The sequence below is a fragment of the Echeneis naucrates genome, chromosome 8, assembly GCF_900963305.1.
Source record: "Echeneis naucrates chromosome 8, fEcheNa1.1, whole genome shotgun sequence".
NCBI lineage: Eukaryota > Metazoa > Chordata > Actinopteri > Carangiformes > Echeneidae > Echeneis > Echeneis naucrates.
In genome coordinates, this window is record NC_042518.1 from 17,189,270 (window position 1) to 17,213,550 (window position 24,281).

Here is a 24,281-nt window from a genome sequence, read left to right on the forward strand (position 1 = left end):
ACCCTTTGACAATTTAACCTGAAGGGAATTAGTTATAACTCTAGAAGGGAAAATCCAAACATAAAAAAGCAACATTTGTTTGAACACTTTTTGTCATTTACAGTTTGGTTTTAGGAAGGAACAAAAATCAATCATGAGCGTGAATCAAGCGTGGTGTGAAAAAAAATCTGATGTGGGGATTTTTTTTTTTTTTTTTGCTATATTGCCAAGCCCCAATCCACACTGCAAATAGGTTTTCAAACTCCATCTAACAACCCACAGTGGCTGCAAATAGTTCTCCTGTTTGTTGTACTCCTTTCTTGAAAAAATTAAAAAACATATTAGAGGAAAGATTGCTGCCAGTCCTAACCACAGTAATAAATTCACATTTCCTGTGACCACCACATAATAAAAGCCTCCCCATGCTTGTCGAAAGCTTTTAATGTGAAGCAGCTGCAGTAGGAAATGTTTGGTTTGCATTTGCAGTAACTTAATACAGCTCCATAGCACTGTAAAAGAGTGAGGGGTAGGCAGTGATGGTGATATCAATAAAATTGATAAAATTACAAACTGCCAGGCTGGATTACAGGCTGCATCATTTCCTTAGAATCCCTCCTGTGTATGACACCAAGCATTAAACCTACTAGATAAAGACATCCTTACACTGTAAACATGTTGAGTAGCTGGTGCTGAAAAAATAAGCATCAAAAGCTAATACAAAGCAAATTAAAAAAAAGATAGACACTGCCATAATCTCTACTGACAGAGTACGACATATTTTTTTTCAGCCTAGTGATGACATGTTACACTAAATTGTATTCTGTTAAAAACATGTAATGATGCCCGAGTTAAATGTCCAATAGCAGAGGCTGGCTATTCATCTGTGTGACTATAAAAAGTAATTTGCCAGTTGTTAGTCATGCAGCGTATGAGGGGGAAGTATGATTCACTTCCAGCAGCTCATGACTGTTTGTAATTTGATCACATAAATTATATAATTTTGCACGTACAAACACAAAGAGAGCCTTTTTCACTGCTACCTTTCCCTCCAGTGTGCCCATGTGTGTCAGGCTACGTACCAACAATGTTGTTGTAACAAATTATTCTCACCTATTTATCTAATTGTTACCTGGTGTGCATGTGAGGAATGAGATGTTGACATACCCCCTTTATAAACACACACGCACACTGAACACATTCACAACCACCACCTGTCTGGGATGTTAAGGTCCTGGTAGGTTGTCAGCACTTTGCATTCCTTCAGGCCACTCACCAAGGTTTCTCTAACATACACACACATGCACTCGCCAACGCACAGACACAGATGCCCAGTATGCACTAGAGTATAGATCAATCTCAGTATCACAGGCACGCCTAAAGGCCCTTTATCCATGTGTGTAGAATTAACAAACAAACACACACACTCCACAGTTGTGTTTCATGCCAGTATTCAGAAAAAAAGAAAAAGACAACCCCCCCCCCAAAATAGTCTAAGGGAGGAAAAAGAGGAGGGGTAGAGTGAGAGAAAACATTTGCCCTCCTAGCTCCAGAAACAACATCCAAATGGTAGCTGAGAGGTAAATGTTTTGAAATTACTCTTTCATTACCTCCCTCTCTGTTTCTCTCTGCCCTTTCCTTCCTTTCTTTCTCCACAACTGCATACCATTTTCTCACCCTATACACACACACACACACACACACACACACACACACACACACACACACACACACACACACACACACACACAGATACACACACTCACACACCATTTGGCTCCTACTTCAGATGACAGTTAGTTTTCCATATTGGGATAAGTGAGTTGCCAAGAAACAAGCTCTCTGACTCCCAATATGTTCTGAGTCTCTACTTTCAGATCCCCGTAAGAAACGCATCTCAATATCAAAGAAGAGGTCTGCTTGAGATTGAGTCTTGATAGACATGTCTGCAGATCACACACACACATGCACACAGGCCCACAGTGGAAAATCTGTGAAAATTCTTGATTACATATAGATCTACAATATGTAAAATGGACTGAAACACAATAGAATTCAAAGCACAAAAAAGTACAGTAGGGAGGGGGAAAAAAAAAACATTTCTGGTACAAATGTGTGCCATGCACGCACGCATGCACACATATATACACTTAGACACTGCATGAACCCATCTGTTATCCATCAGTGGCACTCAGAGCTGGGTTAGCTGGGGGGGGTGTCTCTATTGATCTCTGGTTTTTATTCCCTGCAAGAAAAACATTCAAACAGTAAAAATCTACTGTGCAACCCTTCTCTGTCCCAGTTAACTGGCACACTGACACTGGTAATCATTAATCCTGACTGTAAAGCAGGGAGAGGCTTCCACACATATACAAGAAAGAGGTGAAAGCATGTCTGGCACAGATACTGTGTCGGTCTTTGTGTGCATGCTAATTCAGGCTGTGACCATGTGGTTTCAAGTGTGTTAATGATTTCAAAATGTACAAGTCTGGTCTCCCTGCGTTCTGAAGAAACTGTTTTGTTTGTGAGCTCAAGCTGAACATAAACTGTTTCAACTTCACTCACAAAAGCCTGCGCCTGTGATGAGTTCCAAGCTACAACATGTCAACTTTGAGTCTCACTGCAGTGAGTTAATGCTGGATAGATCTCCTCCTTTGTAGTACTGTTTAGTTATAAAGAAATAGCACAATAGATTTACATGTATTCTAAGCACTGAATGTTAAAGGAACTTTGCTGGCAAAACATTCTTACTTGCAGAGCCACGTCATTCAAACATTTTATCTATCTGGTTTGGGGGATGTGTTGCAAAGTAACTTGTGGAGAAGACATGTATAATGCAACTACAAGTACAAAAAAAATTAGTCCGGTACTGAGTCAGGTACTCTGGTTTCCGCCCACTGTCCACTGTTTGGGTTCACTGGTGACTCTAAATTATCCGTAGGTCTGAGTGTGAGTGTGAGTGGTTGTTGGTCTCTGTGTGTTGGCCCTGTGATGGGCTGGTGACCTGGTTGAGCCCCGCCCTCACCCAGTGTGAGCTGGGATTGACTCCAGCACCTCCGCAAACCAGAAACGGATAAGTGGTTGAAGATGAATGATTTAATAAATAGATTAGATAGATATAAAAAAATAAAAAAAAAACCCACACATTTATATATGTATATACATAAAATAGTTTAAAGCACACCTTTTAGTCATGCATTATTAATAGATAGTTATTTTTGCTAGTGTTAGAATACATTTGTGTTCTGTGTTTGTAGCAATGATGAGAACTGATAGTGGTATAAAGTTTTTAGTGTGTGATTAGGATGTAGATAAGCTACGTGATTTAATAATAGTCATGGACCTGGCCAATGTGCAACTTTTGGAGAAGAGTCACAACATATTCCCCTCCTGGACATCAGCAGATTATTTTCACTGAGCATTAAATTGCCACTTTTGTGGAGCTGGAACTAGCAAATGTTTAACATTATCCTCTCATCAATCAAGTAGTTAACTATTAACTGAGTGTGGGGGGGGGGGCAGTTTTTTCCCCAAGGTTTATGAAATATTGTGGTCCTTTTTCACAGCAGATATATTGAAAGGCATGAAAAGTGCATGTATAGCCGGGCTTTGAATTCATTTTTGTAAAATGAGGGGGAATTCCCCCCTTGTATGCCTCTCATGGGGGATTGTTAAAATGTAATTTTAATCAGATCATCTTATCTTATTTGCACCACCAATTTAAAGGGCTGTAATTATACAATACACACACAGCATTTGAAAATAAATAGCACACGCAGCTTTCCAATTAATTAACTGTTACTAATATTGATACCCATGAAAACATTCAATTCAGCTGATACCATTTTTAATTTTGTGGGGACAAAGAAGTTACAAAAATTTAAAAGGCATTTTATTGACATTAAAACTGCAAAATTAACTATTTTTAATTGAACATATAATATTTCTTCTTAACGGAACCACAAAATGCTAGTTATCTGATCACTTACAGAAAGTTGTAGGTTGATTTTGCTCTGCTTCACTCTGAGACAATAAGAGGAATTAATGCTTGTTAGTTACAAACATTAACATAAGGTCATCAGGTCTACATTGTCTATTAACTTTATAAAGTGGCAACAATAATAAAGTTGCTGCCTAAAAACTACAGGGTCAGGACCGACAGCTAACTCCTGCGAGCTGAATGACACTGCTGTGTAAGCATGGGGGTGCGGTCTTACTATGGATACTTTGTTGAATGAGCATTATATCCGGCATACAGCATTTTAGTAATAGTGTGTGTGTGTGTGTGTGTGTGTGTGTGTGTGTGTGTGTGTGTGTGTATAGGGAGGACACTGCTCTAAGAAAAACTGTCCGGACACTTAACAATGATCTAGCCAGTCGGTTTGGAATTAACACTGGTTATAGTAAAACATTGCAGAAATTCCCTGCGGGTAGGTCCTGCTTTATGGGTACTTAATTTGCGGGATACAAATGAAAAAAAGAATAAAAAAGCAGCGCACTTCTCACAATCCTGCAGCGAAATTCAAGACCTGTAGAGTGAGTCACTGTTTACAATACCAGGCCTTTGACACTGAAGCAGCTAAATTGAATTCAGCCATTACAGCTAGACCAGCCAGAAAAGACACAAAGTTAGAGTCATATTACTCCTCTGAAATTTTGTGTTGTCAGTCCTGTGTGTGAGCTTCTTTGTGCCACACTGCTGCACTCAAATCTTGTGTTAAGTCTGCAGTAGTTATTTTAAAACACACCTTGACAGCAGCAAATGGGAACATTCTGACAACAGACTTGCTCTCACGCACACAATATCATGCTGTGTCACACACAGACAGTGGTATGCACAGTTGCATACTTACACAGATCCAATGAACGACACACACTCGTTCTGTAACAGAGGAATATGAAAAATATATTTTACACCTGTGGGGCGTGGCTGGCCAACTTAGGGTGTATTCTGTATCATAAAGTATACAAACTGACTGGAAATTACCTGATTCAAAGACACTATGACTGTCAGTGACAAGGACTAAGTAAAGAAGGATTAACCAATTGAAACTAGTCGAGGGCTGTTAGTGTGCAGATTATTTGGTTTACATAGTCTCAAGATGATTTCAGAAAAAGGATGGTTAATGGTCAGAGATGGAAGTCATCATGGTGCCTCAGATAACTGAAAAACCCAACCAGTCAGCAGTTAAATGTTTCTTTTCTTAAATGTCAAGGCTGCTCTGTGTGTCTCTTTAACCCTGCTGCTCATTTACAATTTTACCTAGTAATCCGGGAGGGAATATTCTACTTCTTATGTAACAGGACACGTACAAACTCGAAATGCAGCCAAAGTGACAGGCATAACCCAGTGTGTGACCTCTGTGTGTCGGAGGGTGGTGTTTGAGTTATGGGCAAGGTTCTGGCGGAGAGAGTGAACAACTTAGCTAATGCTTTGGGTATTTCAACATGCCACAGCACGTTTGTTCTCTCACTCACTCACACACACATGCACACGTCACTCTTATTTTTGACAGCTGAGTGTGTGTTGTATGCATGTGTCTATGTGTCCCTGTGTCTGTGTGTGTGTGAATGACTGTCATTTTTCTCCCTCTGACAGGTTTATTGTAGTGGGCCAGCAGTGCCTTGTGCTTTCTCTTAAAGAGGTTTTCTCTCCTGAAAGATTCAATTAATCTGAGAGGGGACATGTCTGAGTCACATCTTCTCTCACACACACACCCACACCCATGTAGGAGTCTGTGTCTTGAAAACACATTAAACACACACACTCACCACATTAATTTTAACCCAAACAGACACACAAACCAAGTAGTGTGGAAGAAAAATTGGTATTGGGCAAGATAGACACGGCCTGCCCTGCGAGTTGAATAGTTTCTCTCCTTTACCTGTGTATGAGACTGAAAGAGAGAGCATTTCAAGGGCCACAACATTTATCTAACCATGTAAGAAAGTGTTGTGGTCAGAATAACCCCCCCCCCCCCTGCAGAGAGTCTCAGGGGGAAACCCCAGCTCTAACTGTACTAAGCACAATCACATGCTCCTGTTCCCATACACAGGGTCTAAATCTAAAAAATTTTCACATTATAAAAAAATCTAAAAGCAACACACACACACACACACACACACACACGCACACACACACACACTACAACTTTTGCTCTTATCCTTTGAAAACAAAATACTGCTTCCCACCTTAGGGATTCTGCATCTTTTTTTCTCCTATTCCATTTGTCTTGAGTAGTTCTCATCTCAATCTATTCCCCTCTGCACTCAACACACCTACATCAGCCACACTGCCATCACCTGCTTCTCCCTTGCTACCAATAAATGTGCATATATGTTTACATATAAGCAAAAAGAAAGGTTAGGTTGCTGGTTCAGACATGTTATCCCTCAAGTCTCACGGATGAAGGGTGCTGCCCTGAATGCCTCATTCACCCCAGCTTGCATTTGTTCCAAACTGTACATCTGAACTTATCAGTTCAGTGTCTGGACACTTAAGAGTACTCATCTGCCACTGTGTTGAGTAACAATAGCCTCAGTGTTCATGCACGCTACAAATTCTGCTCTCAATACCTGGAAAAAAGCTGCCAGACAGGACAGGAAATTGTGTACTTTATTTTTACTGCAGCTTCACTAACATTGCTCTGTATGCGAAGGAGATGAGAACAGAGAAATCCAAGGAAAAATATGTTACATGCAGTTTGACCACCATTGTCAGTGCAAAAGGCTTCTTAGCAGGAAAAGTGGTCCCCCCCCCCCAAAAAAAAGATCTCACCTCCGCTACTCTTGGATGCAAGAGGGAGGGAAGGGGATGAAAAGGACAGATGGCCTCAAACTGGTGATGGAGGCATCCTCATCTCCAGTGAAGATAACCACTTTCAGCAATTTTACATTTATAAACATTGACTAAGACCTTGAAACACATGGACAAGACCAGTGAATACAGAGGAATAGATAGTATGAAAAGAGGACTTGCTGCTGGTGTCTTTACAGAGGGCCCCTCTCTTGCTGCTGAGTGAACAAACAGCACGAATGTCAACAAACTATTTGCACATTCACAACACATCTGAAACAAACCCAACTCTCCCACACATCTGACAACCTGAAGGCATGGAAAAGAAGGTGACACTCTAGTCCTGTAAGTTCGGTGGAAATCCTGTTAAAACTGAACTTAAAAAATAAATTAAGGGAGACTACTGGGAAATAGATGCGCGTTGGCAGCCATAAACAGTCAACCCTGCTATCAAGAGCTCAGCCAAATGCAACAGTGCAAAAAAAAGTGTCTTGAATTCCATGAAACACATGTAAACAAAAACAGAAGCAGGGCGGCCTTGGCTCCTCTGATTGCACACTGGCTGCTTGAGAGCTGGATTCATGCTGCTTACTGCAATTAAATGGGAACATTATGAACATTTGCAATTACCGGGTAATTATTATGTAACAGGGCTGTGTAGTGTTATTACAAGCATGGGACCTACATCTCAATCGGATTTGGTTAATGTAATGTGTGGGGATTCGATATGGAGGAGCTCCATAAAGCTAAATGACCTGTGTCGTACAGTGGTGTGTTTTAGTGGGCGGAGGCTGCCAGTGTGTGTAGCAGGGATGAGAGTCAGGGAGTGAGAAGGTCAGTGTGTGGGCAGAATAAAATGTATCCCGTTTTAAAGGAGTGTTTAAACTTCCAATATGGGCTGGAACAGCGGTTGGGTCAATTCCACTTCACAGCCCCTCCCTCCGGCTGCACAGCAAGTTGTTCCACACAAGCACATCTGCACACACACCACAAGCAGTTTTCAGCTCATTTCAGAGCCACAGGAGTGGAAATGGAGGAACATCATCCCAGCTGAAACATGCCGCTGCTGCAAAGAAGCTTTTTTTAACCAACAAAGGCTGTTTTGCTACGCTTTTCCCTGCAAATGCACATATGTGATCATTTCACCTGAAAACGTTCCCAAGTTATTCTGAAGGCAGAAAATCTGAACAACTGGCTGCAATAAGCTGCACCCCAGCACATCCCTTTGCTGCGATACACCCATCAATCACCCTAACACTCCCTGCTGCGAATTGATTTCATCTCTGACAGCTTTTGTGTGCGTGCATGAGTTGAGGGTGTTGGTGTGTCAAATTAACACTTCATCAGAACCCTACCCTGCCAGCTCTGCCTGACTTTACTAGACCTCTACTAGCTGGCGTGCCAAATGACAAGTGCTGCATTGTACCCACGCTCAGCAATGAACACGGGGAGCATAGCTCAACTGGAATATTATTATCTATATCAGTGGGGTTTACCCCAAAAAGAAACCAGTGCAGCTGCAAGTGAATCTCCGATGCCAGCAACAAGAATTGATCCAAGTAACTCATTGAGAGTGTCTGACAGATTTTCCATTATCCAAAGGACACATCAGACAAACAAAACATATGGTTTGAACCTTTACATGAACATTCTGGCATTCCCTCTGACTAGCTGACCGCAAAACTGTATGCAAATATGCAATGTTATCTTTTGTTTTTGCACAATGTTATTTCAAGGCTTCCATTACTACTGGCTGGAACATAGATCAGTGTGCGGGCTGCGAAAGTAAAGGGAAAATCACCAGCTCAGCAGGGGATTACATACACTGTAGATGATCTACTGACTGCAGTAGGGTAATACTGTCTGTACATACACACATTCTCTCTCTCTCACACACACACACACACACGGCCGGTACAGAGTGATCTAAACAAACACATCGGAGCTTTATAAAGCCTCTATGTACTTAATGTCACACCTTTTCTTTAAATGACACATATCAAACCATCCAGTTTCCACCTAACACGCTCTTTTGAGCACGCACGCACACACAGTGGTTATGCCAAACAGAATTGTTACAAATACAGGAAAAAGGAGCATCAGCCATTTACCAACTGCTCCGGTAGAGTGTCTTTCACACCACATACTGGAGTCTGAACCACAGGCATTTGTCAATCATACAAACACTCAAGTAACCCCCCCCACTCCCGGTCTGTCATCCCAGTAAGGTCACAACTTCACCACCCCCCCCCATATCCCCAAAAAATACTGACACTCGCATGCAAACACAGCCTGCATCTGCTGCTCCCACAGCAATGAGGGTGTAATAGTCCACATGCAATTCAAAACCATTGCACCCTGACCTGCACACTGCTGCAACAACACCCACACCACACAACGCTCAACAGTCAGTCCTGTTGTGCCTTAAAAACCGATGATGTGTGTGTCGGAACCTGCCAAGTAATTTTCCGCTGATGCGTTGCCCACTGCTAATACTGAGAATCCTTCACATGATGCCATGTTTTCATATCTGAAACTTGTCACAGCTTTATAACAGCCACTCCTCCTTGTGAAAGCGGTATCACTTGGCACTAAACACCGTAGCCACATCAAAATAATGACCGCGCATACTGCCACTAACTATGCGCATTTTGGCGCAGTTTTATATCAAGTTAATATTTGACAAATTGATGGTTGTGTCTTTATTTAGCAGTCGGGGTAAAACAATCTATGCGTGTTGTACTTACTGTGGTGTGAATGTAGGTTAATGGCCGATGGCAAGAATTTTCCAGAGTGGAGAGGCGGCGGATGACTCGCGCCCAAGTGACCGGGCGAGGGAGGGATCCTCCCGGCTGCTGCTGCTGCTCCGAGTCGGTGAGACTCCATTGCGAGCCCCGCCAACAACGGAGGTGGTACGTGGACGGATCGAGGAGGTCCAAAATCTCTGCCATCCATTATCCACAGAGGGAAAGTTGTATAAAGAAATTGCCCGTTCGGATAGGCCCCCTATTCCGAAAAAGACAATTATGGCTATAATAATGTCTTTAATTTTCCAGGCGATTCGAGCTCCTTTTCAGCCATCCTGCTGACCTATAAGATACAACAAGAAAACCGATTGATTTTCAATCTATGATCAGACTGAGGAAACCTGTGTTTGAACTGGTAGTTTTAGGATTTCTCTTCTTTTCAGCGGACAGGCGGCCCATACGTGCAATGACGCAGTTTGGAAAACCACTTCAAAAACTAAACGCCGAGTACGGGCTGGTCGACATTAAAGCCATATGAATTGCAGCTGGTGATTCCCAACTGCAGATCTGTATGCAGCTTTAATTTATATCCAAAATATTGTTATCTAATGTCTGACTGGCAGCTCTCCGCCGAGCAGGCAGCCGCTACGGGGCTCCGCTTTCCCAGGGAAATACAACCAGGAGCTTGGGCGGTCGGATGCTCAGTCCCGGCCGTAAAAACACCGTGTGATCGTTGAGTGGAAACGGGCAAAGGCGAATTTTAACAGCCTCTTCCACCTTTTCCGATTACCCAGCTGTCCTCAAACGGTAAACCAGCAATGTTGACTATGGGTCGGCTCGCCTTGTAAACCAATACACCATAAATACTAGAGCCGCATCAAATATAAATTTCAAATGGGTTAAAAATAAATAAGGTTGCAAAAGCCTGCATCATTAATCAGCCAAGTTGGTGGTGTTTTGTTCCCCGTAGATGCAAATATAGTCCGGGCTACTTCGCAACTGGCCATGGGTGCTGCCCAGAGAAATCAAAACCCAGCCCGTAAACAACACTTCGGCACAGTTTAAAAACCAAAACCTTAGAAACCGGACTATCATCCAGATCCCGGTTTGAATCGGTATTAACGTACAATACTGTTTTTTACACCATTAATTGACGAGTAATTGAATTTCGACCAGAGAAATGCTTATCAAATTTGTTAAATGTCGATTTTAGTCGTTTTGGAAAAACAGCTTGTTAAATACAATCTTGGAAGAAATGTTGAGTGTGGCATTAAAATAAATAAAATAGAATAAAAGTTAGTTGAATGAGAACAAGAAGGAGCCATCGCGACTTTATCCGCAGGCACCGCGTAGATATATTTTTTAGCGTCTTGTGGATGCTCGGCTAGCCGTTTTTTTTTTTACACAGTAGCCAAAACTATAAACACTAGTTTGTTTAGTTAATTAAATTGCTTATTCTTCGAAACCAAAAAGAGGCGAAGGTCTCGTTAACCTTCAACTACTGCAAGTAAACACATTACAGCAATGACTCTTGATATAAGCAGGCAGGGGGGATCTGAAGGAAAGCTCGTTCAGAAATCACAATTAACCTTTTTCTCCTATTTACAAAAACACGGCGGACACAAATGTTGCTGTGGGCTATGTCAAGAAGACTCAGGTTAGGACGGTGTCCCCCTCGGTGGTGCTCCATGCGGCTCGGCAGCACAGGGGCTCGGCTCTTCAGCCACGTTTCAAACTTTTTCTCGGTTCCATTAATGCCACACCAAACTTCCTCCGAATGAACGTCTCGAAAGTTAAGTTTCCAAACCTACAACAGCTCCCCCCACGCCAAAAAAAATATCCAAAATGTCGTGTGCCAACCTCCGCGCCCTTTCGTTCCTCATTTACAACACAAATTGTGTTTATAAAAAAAAACAAAACAAAACACCGAACACCGTGGCATTAAGCTGGGGAGAAAAAGAAAAACTAAAGCAAGAAAAAAAAACATGCCGAGCGCTTACTTGAATTTAGAAAGTCTGTGGGAGAGGAAGGAGCTAAAAATGCAAACGATTCTCAAAAGCGGTCCTGGCTGCTGGGAGAACTGGAGTAGTCCATTACAGGCTCGTCCGAAGGTAAACTGGGGGATAGCTGGGGGGAGAGAAAGCCCCCGACGCGTCCGTAAACTCCTCAGCAATGAAACACAGCATTGTTTTGTAGACCCCGCCCCTCTCCTTCGCCACCACCCAACCCCAGGCCAACCCCGTACGGCGCTACACAGCTGCACTCTGATTGGCTACAGCGACTGTCAATCAAAAGTCCCTGGTGTTTGAAGAGGAAAAAAAAACAACTGGCCACTCGCCAGCACTATAAAACCAATTATGGAGCAAGGAGGTTGAGCCGTTTCAAGGTCCCCTCACCCTTCAAGACTGAACGATCAAAACAAGCGGTGGGCTCCTGGCTCTTCTTCTTCGGTCGTCTGTATCGTGGATGGTGGTGGTTTTGGTGGTGGGGGCCAGTTTCAAGGCGACCCCCACACCCCCACCCATCCATTTCCACGGTTATTATGACAGACGCACATGATTGGGAAGCGGAAAGTGAGGGGGCGTTGTTGCCCCTCAGTAATATTGCACTAGTTTTTAATGTAGTGTGAGTTTACTTGTTCTCACCAGGCTGCGGTGGATAATTACCAAAGGCAGTACATGTCTTTCCACTTCAGACGCTCCCTCCTCCAAAGGAAAAGACATGCAATCTGAAACATCAGAAAATCTAAAGACTGTAAAATCAATTTCACAACTGCGCCTCAATTCGTTATTTGGTTATTTAGTTTGGTAGTTGTTACAAAATTGCTTTAGCTTGGAAAACACATAATAGCCTGGGTAAGGTATTAGGGATATACGGTTAAAAGAAGACTGAAACATGTGAGACCTATAAGAAGCCAAGATATATTTAGGCCTGGCTAACCTAAAATTAATTTCTTATAATAAATGGACTCAATAGCTCATCGTTGGCTTCATATGTAAGAGTCAGTCGCATTAATAAGAAAGACGATTTAGGGAGGCCCAGCGCCTAATGTCACATCTTTATTTGAGATGTATTTCATTGTGTAAGTGTCACCGCTCTTAGCCTGAGTGTGCAGGCCGGGCTCCGACCCTGGCACCCCCATGTCCAGCCCTGATCGGTCCTTGTCGCCTTCATGAGCACCGAATTTCGGATTCCCCACATACATTTCCCCTTCAGCGGCTCCCGGCATGCAAATGCACAGACTGGGCTGTAGATAGAGATGGACGTCCCCTGGTCCGAGCCAGGGACGCTCAGATTAGCATGAGAAGAGGAGAGCAAAGTGTCGTGCTCAAACCGTGGTATTATGCTAAATTCATTAGGAGAGAGGGGGGTCGGCCTTCAGTGTGATCTGGGCTCCTAACTCACGGGTTGTCCCGTCTTCTGCCCGGTGCCGTGGATGCAAGTTGTCAGCTCCTTGGGATTTGTGACTTACATAGTTACAAAAAATGTAGATTTAAAAAAAAAAAAAAAAGAAAGAAACGCAGGCGGTTTCAAGTTACCCGTTTCACCCCCCCCCCCTCCTCGCCCTTCAGGAGCCCCTCCTCATCCTGACTGTGTGTCGGTTTCAAGGCGTCCCTCCGTGAGGGGCAGAGAAGCGCTTCCACCGAGCCCAAACACCCGGAGCAGCGGAGGAACCGGACGCACCCGGGACCTGACAGCCAACGGCGGCGGAGGAAAGGCGCTCCACCATGTTCGTCCGGTGTTCCCGTGAGACAACGGAAACCCCAGTTTTTTTGTTGTTTTTTTTTTGTAATCCTCTAGGACGTATTAAACACCGAGCCGAGGAGAAAGAGGACGCCGCGCAGCGACGGCTCTAACCCCGCTGAGCCTCTCACCCCTGACGGTGCACAGGAGAGGCATGCGGCAGCCGGGTTGTCCGGTCACACACCGTCTCCGCGTCGCTCGGACTCTGCTCTCTCTCAGATTAAGGCACAATTGTCGCTCAGTTTCCGCACAGAGAGCACGAGGCAGGTTTCATCCACTGGCTGTGGGGGTCCATAGCTGCAGTTTTCTTTAAAAAAACAAACAAAACAAAAAACAGCACAGTCACGGTTCTGTCAGCCAACAATGTGCACAATACATTAACATAAGTGCAGTCATATTGTATGTGATTCTCTGATTTATGTAATATCTCCATTTTCATTCTTTCCACCAAAAACTGAAATCAGACTACTAAATTATTGCCGCCTGAGATGTTGCTAAAATGATCTTCAATCCGCCACCCCATGAGCCAAAACAATCTAATAAAGACTGATTCAAGATTTCTCAAACCACTGTCCACATAGATAACAGCAGCCAGTTCATTAGGAGAACAATGTGTGTTTTATATCTAGGTTCTCACCTTCAATTAAATGGCTATTACAGACCTATCGTCTATCTGTTTATTTCTAGGTTGCAGCATCTCACAGTGATGCTTAACTACAGGAACAGATGGGACCATTTGGTAGATTATATTTTTTTTATAGCCTATACACCAACTGGGTTCTTTGTGGTTGGTCCAACTTTAAGCTCCAAGCTTGTCCTGTATGCAAGGCTGCAGTGGAAAAGTACTGAAATCCGTGATTTATTACATAAAATCCTGCTGAGTCAATAAAATAACACAGCCGATTTTTCACTCCACTGACATTATTTTGATCCTGCGAACCAATGCACAATATGATCATTAGTTATCCTCAGCTATATTTTAGGTTAGTTGGGTTTTGTTTCTCGCCCTTCTTGTTTGTCTCTTATTTTATTTTATTTTATTTTTTTTGAACACCATGACTAACATCAACCTCTAGCTGTTTGGCTGCTAAAATATCATTGCTGGAGCTCAGGTTAATTCTGTCCCATCAGCTGAAGGATCAGGTAAATGATTTGATTTGGCGGCCAGACTATCTGATTTTCTCCGGGCATGTGGCTGCATTAACCCACAGGGGACAGAGCATAGAGGCTGCACTGATTAATTCATCTGGGGGTTGCACTCCTCTCTGGAGGCAAAATACATAAATAAATAAATCCACTAGGATGTCCTCCTGCATAAGCACCCAACCATCAATAACAGTGCTTTCATAAGCACATCTCACCTCACTCTGGGGGAACTAATAAAGCTTGAATGCATGGCTATGTTCCCAATTACATATTTTCCACAATATTCCATAAATGACAAATAAGACACTGCAATAAATAACAGCTATTTTATTTCCAGCTATTTTATGTGCCCCCTCCCAACTTCATTCTTGAATACACACCAGTACACACACACACTGCCTGTCCACAGGGCTGAATCATTCATCATACCTTGCCTAATGCTGTCCAGAAGCACTGTACTGTTGTTGAAACAGGCACTGCTGCACTGCAGCAAGACAAATCCTCAACGTTATTTTGAAGAGAGCTAATTGCAATGTCATGTTATCTGTTGGGCTGAAATATACATGTGTACAGAAAAACAGACAAATGCAAGAAACATGGCACTGAGTCTGAGACATCACCAAGCACACGCACATTCAACCCCCACTTGGGCACACACACACAGAGACACACACAGCCCACATGGGGAGCCTGTCAATCATCACACAGGGCCTTGCAGGGTTTTATGGTGGACCACTGGAAAGGGTGGGGGAAAGCTTTCTGCTGGAGGACAAACACCCAGCCACAGGCACTCTACTCTGAGAGTCAGCATACAGCTGAATGTGTTGTTGTCAGATGATATGAAAATCTAGAAGCCACGCACATTACATTTTCATGGTTTTATCATTGGCTGATGCAATTTCTGGTTATTGCTAGTAGCTTCAGCTGATTGAGCAACATTTAGAAATCAGTGAGAGACATGTGCATAGAGTAAATTAGGCATGACTGATTGATCCCACATGCAAAACTGAAAATGACGATCAAAATCTAGAGAAAATTTAATAAATTGAACAATATTTCAACCATATCAAACCAAATTAAAGAGCGACACTTATATGGTAGAAATTATACAATTATACATATATGAAATCATAGAAATGATCAAAGCAGCCACTGTACTTATACAAGGCTCTCGGTCCGTGTTAAAGAACTAAAGAAATTAGATTTGACCTTTTTTTTCTTTTGGGGAAAAAACCCACCTAGCCTTGACAAACCCTTAAAACATTGATGCAACAGACAGACAATACTGCTGAATGACAGAAACAAACAAACAACAACAAAAAGGAGCAATGGTGATGTGTCAGGGCCACCGGGAAAAGCAAATTCCTGCATGGACTTCCATTCCTCTTCTCTGTCGTCAAACTCTCTGGGATGGGTTGATTTGACTGAGATATAGAAAAACAGATGGCGCAAACTACATGTAACCAACATTTGTGGTCTCATGTCAGTGAACCAATCATTGGTGCCGAGGCTGTGCATGACCCGCAGTAAACTTGTCACCTGTAAATCACTCTGAAGCATACGAAAAGAGGACACAAATCTGTGTGTGAATATAATCAATTATTCTTTGTTGTCCTGCTTGTGTCAACTGTGGTAGCTTTTATATTTGCCTTTCACCCACTTTATATGCCAGACTCTTGCAGCAGAGTGGCCCCATCTGCTGGACAGAGATGAGACCTGCAGGGTGGATCTGCTCCCTGACCACTGGGGCTGTTGGAGGCTCCACAGCTGAAGTAAATGGAAAAACACAGTTAGCCTAATTTTCTGACAAATTGGTCTCTCTGTGTCCTCTCTCAAGGGAAGACATTGTGTTGTTACAGACATTTTTGAACTGAGTAAGTGGAGCGGCTCATTCACAAACCTGGAGTGCTCAAACCTGCAAAGGCAACACACAAGCACAAGAACCTCAAGGAGCACAGAGGAATACACTTACTCCCACATACAGAAAAATGTGCACACACGCACGCACACACACACACACACGTCCAGCACTGTTTCCCTGGCAGTGAGTGTTTTGCTGGCGTGGCAGTAAAAGGATATCAGAGTGAAGCAGTCTCAGCAGAATCACAGGGTGGTGGTGGGGGGCTGCAGTGAGATAGAATACATTTCCAATATCAAATATGCTTCATCTTCAGTGTGTATGTGCATGTAGGTAGAAGCTATCATGCAGCACAGTTTAATGGGGACATACATGAATTCATTGCAATGCAAACACTCACTTCTGTATGCAGGAGCCTGGCCCCCCTGGATCATCATATATCATGAGGTGCCTACATGCAGCCCAGGATACTGTGGGATAGTCAGACTAATGTCTTTGGCTTGTGCTGGATCTAGTGTGTCAAACACAGAAACAGGATGTGATGCATAGAATCTGAGGGTGGGGCTGCACCATCCACCATCCATCTTACTGGCTTTCATCTCTGTACTATGCAAATGTGCAGCCCTGTCTTTTGATGTGGACAGGGAAGGTGCGCGTATCAGCAGAAGATCTATTTCCCCTTTTCTTGGAAAAAAAAACACAATTGGAACTCGCATGCTCCATTTTTTACCCATGCTGCTGGATTAAGCATGCTGTCTGTTGCACCCCAAGCAAGAGGAGAACATGCAAACTCCACAAAAAAAGGCCCTAGTACCAGTAGTAACCACTTAATCAAAAATGTATCATTATTTAAAAACAGAAATGAACAAAAATCAAATGGCTTTATGACTAAGCTCTTCGCACAAGTTTTACTGTCAGTAACTGTTCAGAAAAGCAGAGCGAATGAAAACATAATAACACTCAGACTCACTTCTGACTGTGAGCAGATAATAAAAATCGGCATTTATCGCCATCCCCTGTCTGAACTGTGTAACTACTGTAAATTCACAATAAAAAATGTATTCGAGCAGCAACTACAAGTAAGAATTTACCGAGTAATACTAAATAACAGAGCAATGGAGTGGAGATGCAGAACTGTAAGAGTCATTTCAAACTAGTGAACATCCCATGATCTAATGATGACACAAAAAGAGCCTGAGTACATGTTTCATGAGGTGATGACAATGAGTACTCTGAGATCTGAACTTCATGTGTGACTGACTTGCTCAGGGTCTCTCTTGACCTTACTGTCCTCAATTTGACTCCCAGTCAGCTGAACCTAATTCAACACTGCAGCAGGAATGCTGAGAACAGACGAAATGCAGGCCAGACCTGGTGATGGTTCTGCCACGGTGATGACAAATTTGTACAAAGACTGCACAAACCGCATCCATTCAAAGTTTGTTTTGCTGCTTGCATAGGGGAATCTATTCCTTTGTAATAGAATAGTGAAATCGTGCATTGTATGTACAGAAATTACCAAATCCTACATGAATCTTCATTTTACACTTTTTTACAAAATGAAAATCTGCATTCAGTTTTGTAGCCCATCAAAACTATCATTTGCTGGTATAGTTTGCTGATTGTCAAGAGCACAAACATTGCAGGGTATTGTAAGGGTGTGCAGCAAAATAGCAGGCATTGCCCTGATTGCTCATTCAGATTTAGATCAGGCTGTATTGCTGCTGTGATGTTTCTATTGTCATGAGGTTGTGCGATTGCTTCCTGTTGTAAAGTTGACTGTTGGCTGCCCCTTGGGAATAATACCTTTAGGGTTATGCTACTGCATTAGAGCTTTGATAAGCTGCAATTTGAAGGTTTTATCTAAAAAAAAAAATAAAATAAAAAAACAAATCCCCACTGCTCTAAACTGGACAGTACAAGTTTTATCTGTACATCAGGTTTTGAAATACTAATGCAACCCAGAGCTCATTTGTCACAAATGTCTGAGCAGTTCAGATGTGTAAACAATTGAGTACTGCAATTTCAACTCAGTCTAATGGAAATGGTTGCATGCAACAGGTCAGAGGTTTAAGCAACTCCAGCATCATTGTGAAAAGCTCCTTTTATATTACATTTTCAAAATGTAGTTCTCAGGGAGTTTGTGAAAAGGGTACATGTTTCATTTTTGCAGGTTACTGCTAGGATTAAAGGCTCAAAGTCAACAATTCAGTCTAAATGCCAACACAAAACTAGGCACTGCAGTATTTGCATAGTGTTTGTATAAGTGTAGAGATTTACTTTTCTATAGAACACGCAAGACAAGAGTCAAACATCATGTCGGAACACATGTGCACTTTATTGGGATTGTTTAGTCAGTGTACAGGTTGGCCCCACCGGTCTGGCACCCCATGTTACCCCATCACTTCGAGACCCCTTGCCCCACCACCCAGGTGATGAAACCTCCAACAGCAGGAAGAAGAGGTCACGATTGGGTTTTGCATAACCAAAAAAAAAATAAACAGGACCAAGATAATTTTTTAAGGCTGAAAGTACAAAAAACCCAGACATAAATTTACATACAAGCGATACTACAACAATGTTTAAGTATGCGCCAACCACTGGGCAGCCTTCACAGAGGCAAATACGTGTCTGAACAATGCAGTTAACATTTGGAACCATGTGTCTGAACAATGCAGTTAACAAACATTTGGAATGACTCAAAGAAAAAAACAAAAACAAAATGTACATTTTTTTTAAGTCCCCAGATGCAACTGCAGAACCCTGGGGTGCTTTTTCTTAAACCTAGCCAAACATTACTGTCTCCTTCATTGTTCCAGTTTTTTTAAATCCTGAGTCAAGCGCCAAAAATAACTGAAGCCATGCCAATGAGTTGGTCATCTAGGCTCTGCGCCTGAGTGTGTATGAGAAATGTGTGGTGTGGTTGTTTTGCACAGAGCTGAAGTTGCTGGGCGTTCGGTTGGGGAGGGGGAGGAGGAACAGTCTGTTTAGAAGCATTTGCGGTGGACAATGGAGGGGCCGGACTCATCGTACTCCTGCTTGCTGATCCACATCTGCTGGAAGGTGGACAGGGAAGCCAGGATGGAGCCTCCGATCCAGACAGAGTATTTACGCTCTGGTGGGGCAATGATCTGCCAAGGGGGAGGAGAAAAACCCATTAGGAAACTCATAACATTTACAATGCATCTGTACTGTCATGCAACTGTTGTCAGCTTACCTTGATCTTCATGGTAGAGGGGGCCAGGGCTGTGATCTCCTTCTGCATCCTGTCAGCGATGCCAGGGTACATGGTGGTACCTCCAGACAGCACAGTGTTGGCATACAGGTCCTTACGGATGTCGACGTCGCATTTCATGATGCTGTTGTAGGTGGTCTCGTGGATTCCACAGGACTCCATACCTGTGAGTAAAGACAAGACACTTGTCACCAAGTTGAAGAGCAACAGAGCCACAGAAGGCTGGCTGTTTTAACATGTGATGCATGTTGGGTTTTAGCTGGGAAACTCACCGAGGAAGGATGGCTGGAAGAGGGCCTCTGGGCAACGGAACCTCTCATTGCCAATGGTGATGACCTGGCCGTCAGGCAGCTCGTAGCTCTTCTCCAGGGAGGAGGAAGAAGCAGCAGTACCCATCTCCTGCTCGAAGTCCAGAGCGACGTAGCACAGCTTCTCCTTGATGTCACGCACAATTTCCCTCTCAGCTGTGGTGGTGAAGGAGTAGCCACGCTCTGTCAGGATCTTCATGAGGTAGTCTGTGAGGTCGCGGCCGGCCAAGTCCAGACGCAGGATGGCGTGGGGCAGGGCATAGCCCTCATAGATGGGCACTGTGTGGGTCACACCATCACCGGAGTCCATGACGATACCAGTGGTACGACCAGAGGCATACAGGGACAACACAGCCTGGATGGCAACGTACATGGCGGGGGTGTTGAAGGTCTCAAACATGATCTGTAAAGGAAAACAACACTTAGAATTTTTCTCTGCAAGTGTTAAGCTTTGTGGCCACTGCACCCACTACATGCAACAGAGTGAGGCTTGGAATGAAGTTAGTAGAAAAGGTGCAGAAAGTCAACATTCCTTCACACTTGTGCATGTCAGATGACAATTTAAGTGTTGATCTACTGACTCAGCTACACAATGTCGACAAGTGCAGAGAAAAGCACACAGTCAAGAGACCTGTTGATGACAGACCATCTTAAAGGAGAGAGGTCCTGGAGGAGAGGGAGGAGCAAGTGAGAATGGGATGAAAAGGAAACCAAGAAATGAGGTAACTAATTTAATAGAATTTATTCAATTACTATCTAGCTAGCTAAACTGAGTGAGTTCATCTGCGTTTAGCAAGATTATGTACCTGGGTCATCTTCTCCCTGTTGGCTTTGGGGTTCAGAGGGGCCTCTGTGAGCAGGACAGGATGCTCCTCAGGGGCAACTCTCAGCTCATTGTAGAAGGTGTGATGCCAGATCTTCTCCATGTCATCCCAGTTGGTCACAATACCATGCTCAATGGGGTACTTCAGGGTCAGGATACCTCTCTTGCTCTGGGCTTCATCACCAACGTAGCTGTCCTTCTGGCCCATACCCACCATCACTCCCTGAATACAAAAGCAGAAATCTTTAATTTCCAGAACACACAATAAACATTCAAATATGTCTTAGTCTAAGTGGGCCTTGCCTTTAGGCAAAAAGCTGATTTAGTGAGTAAAGTTATGGAATTTGAGTTTCAAATATTCAAGCGTTTAAGGTGCTTAAATGCTTTTCAAAGCATGTATTTTTCTTAATCCTGTGAAGTCACGCCCTCACCTGATGCCTGGGGCGACCGACGATGGATGGGAAGACAGCACGAGGGGCGTCGTCTCCGGCAAATCCGGCTTTGCACATACCGGATCCGTTGTCAACAACCAGTGCGGCGATTTCATCTTCCATGGCTGAACTGGAGACAAAACGGAGAGAAGATACGTCAAGACCAGGTCCGACACAAAGCAGCTCAGTGATCGTTCCGAGCTTTCACTTCCTGTTAATGCGTCAGCTGCAGTGGCCTACGTCAGCCGCTGGGTGGAGCTCGTGCGCCACATTCCGCCGCGGCAGACAAAAGGAAGTGGCGCTGCGTTCTGATATTACCATATAAGGACATGCTTCGGTTTTCAGCAGCTTTGCTGCTACCGGCGCCGTGGCGCGCGGCCAGCGCACAGCAGAGGGGGAGGGAGGAAGAAAAAAAAAAAAAAAGGCGTCGCGATACCACTCCCTCCGGTTCACTACAGTCACTTCCCCTATTGCTCAATCACACCGGCTTTAATACCACAGCAGAAAGCTCTGCGTCATGCCATCCACCATTTAGTGCATCGGTCATCTGATACTGACCACGCACACTGTTAAGACTTTAAATTGGACAGCCTTGATGCGTTCGATGCTGGCTGTTAAGGAGAACTCAAGTTGCATAAGTGACCTATGTTAACTCATGAATGATTACAAGTCCCTGACTGATGCTCCATTTCCTGAAAGCCACGCCTTTAACCAACTGTGCATTCTAGCACACTCAATTTCCTCAATTTAGCGTGTTCAACCTGTCACCACACTAGTAAATGGGAAATTAGATCATTAATTTCGGTTACTGGTCAATTTGGGCTTTTTACAGGCCTTGCATTCTTTAGAGTCTTACTGACAATTGTCCTTATCGTTTTTAATTAAGTGACCATTTGATATTTAATGGAATCTCGAGTATTAACAAATATGCCTGGAAAAAACTAATTAGTGAATTTACCACTCGCAAGTGTAAAGGGCGGAGTTGCATGATGTGGCTAGGCTAATATGCTAAAGTAGGTCACACCCCGCCGCATTGGTCGCACAAAGGGAGCAGCCTTGATCCAGACAACCTAAAGTCTGACGCCCCTTACAAACTATTCTAACGGGGAAAAGATAAAACTCGGCAATGAAGAAAGGAACTGGTCAACAAAATGACAAGCCCACTTTAAGACAGTTTACTAAGAACCATTTCCCATATGCCGGCTACATCCAAAAGCACCTGTGAGCCACCTTAGTACTTGTGTGGCGGACTCTGACCAACACCACTGTTCATTTTAAAGAGAAACCAAAACCTCGAAACATTGATAGTACTTTCCTATGAAGTCTTACGATTTCATATTTAAGATACATTAGCAGTAAGTGCGGTGCTTGACAGGACAAAGAACCTCGTGGTCCTTGACATCTTTTACATCCCAAAACCGCAAATTTAACAAACAAATACATTTGGGAAAAAAACAACTTGCTGTTTACTCTGTTAATTCTGTTTTACAGGTCGAAATTTTCAAATATAAATCTCATTTCCTTACCTTTGGGAGGGGGGCTTTTTGCTTTAAGGGAACCGGTTTCAGGCAAATGATATCCCGCACAAGCTGTGTGTGACGGAGCTCAGAGTGTACCCGTTAGCCGTGGGCGCATGGCTTTTATACTGCGTCAGCTGCCCGGCTCGAGCCATAAAAGGTAAACTTTCGGAATGGCGCGCTCTGATTGGTCCAGCGTCATGCACTGGGGCACGTCGCGTGCACACTCTGGTGCACTGTGCGCTCGCGATTTGAAGGGGAGAGAGAGAGAGAGAGAGGGAGGGAGAAGCGATAATAGCAAAGGATTGGAGAAAATAAGAGGGAAGGGATTGATGATGTGAGGCCTAGTAAGCCCTAATCTCTTCATACACTGTTTTAAACACAAGGTTAATTGTGTATAAACGTGAAGTTAAACTTTAAGTGTGAAAATATCTCCCTGCACTTGCTTTTAGCAGTTTGGAGGCACAAACTTACATGATAAAGGCAAGAGCTCAGCTCACTGGACTCCTCCCTGTGAAGGCTGCAAAGACCCATGACTTTTGTTCAAAGGCTGCCCTTACTCCAAGTCCTCTGACACTGATCTGATTTTTAGACTAACAGAGGGGATGTCGCCATGCATTTTGAAAAACAGCAGTAAGCTCACTGGGAGTCACTGCCCTGCATCACCAGGTCAAACACATGACATAACACAGGATAGTGGAGCCGCCCCGTACAGATCAGGCAATGGCTGTCTACTTATGTAGGCTACCTCATCCCCATATTCTGTCAATGCTTACTGATCATTTATTTATTGATCAAGTATTTGTGCTTACTGACTGCATAGTGTTGGGCTCCACCTAAAGATCCTGTCACTGGTTGATTGCTCTCTCTCGCTCTGTCTGATATATGACAGTTTGACAAAGGTGTTTCATTCATGGAGAGGATGGGATATGTTAGCATTCACAGATTTTAACAGTATTGGCACTGTACTAGTGGTAAAAGAAAAATAGCAGTGAGGTAAAAAGACACCCCAAAATAAATGTTGAGTGAAAGTATCAACCAAGGTTTTCAGTTACAGTTTCCTTTCAACCATGTAGGCTGCATTGGTATTGCATGTCATTTTAGTTCCTGTAAAGCAGAAAGTACTTGAAAATGACTCCCCTTATTCAACCTAATTAAACTTTATCATTGAAAAAAAAACAAAAAAACATACAATGCTCAGATTTATACATTACAATTTTGGGGCCTTTCTCCCTCTGTCTGACTGATGAGGCTGATGTGACACATTCTCAGGCAGAAGTCTGGAGGCCTTGGCAGGCTGCTATGATTCCTGATTCACCATAAGTTCTACAGACAATCAGGCCAGGGTGTTATAAGAAATTATAATGTTCCACTTTCAGGCACTTTTCTTTTATTCCCATTTCCTTCTCCCCCCTTATTTTCATCCCACTCTCTTCTGTTCCCTTGTCAATTTGCTCTGTAATATATCACACAAGGAACACATTTTTATTTAATTTTTGTTCTTAAATTATGAATGTATATACTTTCATAGAATGGCTGGGTGGCATTAGTTTCCCTTCAAAGCTGTGGCTACTGAGACATGCAGCAAGTTCTTATCTTCCTCCTTTACCACTTCCCCATCCTCTGTTACTTGTATCAAATCTTGTGTGTTGTTTTATTTTTGTTTGGTTTTTCTTGGTTTTGTCTTCGATTCCTTTTCT

At 43.3% G+C, this 24,281-nt stretch overlaps 2 protein-coding genes across 2 annotated transcripts in view; both read right to left on the reverse strand.

Moving 5' to 3' along the window:
• tnrc18 (trinucleotide repeat containing 18) overlaps positions 1–11,685 on the reverse strand; it is a 47,529-nt gene extending 35,844 nt beyond the window's left edge. The window contains exons 1-2 of the mRNA XM_029507631.1: positions 11,520–11,685; positions 9,520–9,862 (exon numbers count right to left, since the gene is read on the reverse strand). Coding sequence (XP_029363491.1) covers positions 9,520–9,727 — 208 coding nt within the window. The 5' untranslated portion in view covers positions 9,728–9,862; positions 11,520–11,685. The remainder of the gene's footprint in view (positions 1–9,519; positions 9,863–11,519) is intronic.
• Positions 11,686–18,581: 6,896 nt separating this feature from the next.
• Positions 18,582–22,732, reverse strand: actb2 (actin, beta 2). Its single transcript, XM_029509506.1, has 6 exons — positions 22,591–22,732; positions 21,065–21,194; positions 20,617–20,856; positions 19,775–20,213; positions 19,485–19,666; positions 18,582–19,398 (listed from the first exon to the last, which is right to left on the reverse strand). Exons 2-6 carry the CDS (start codon positions 21,185–21,187, stop codon positions 19,255–19,257), a joined length of 1,128 nt encoding a protein of 375 aa, XP_029365366.1. The 5' UTR covers positions 21,188–21,194; positions 22,591–22,732; the 3' UTR covers positions 18,582–19,254.
• Between the last annotated feature and the right edge of the window lie 1,549 nt (positions 22,733–24,281).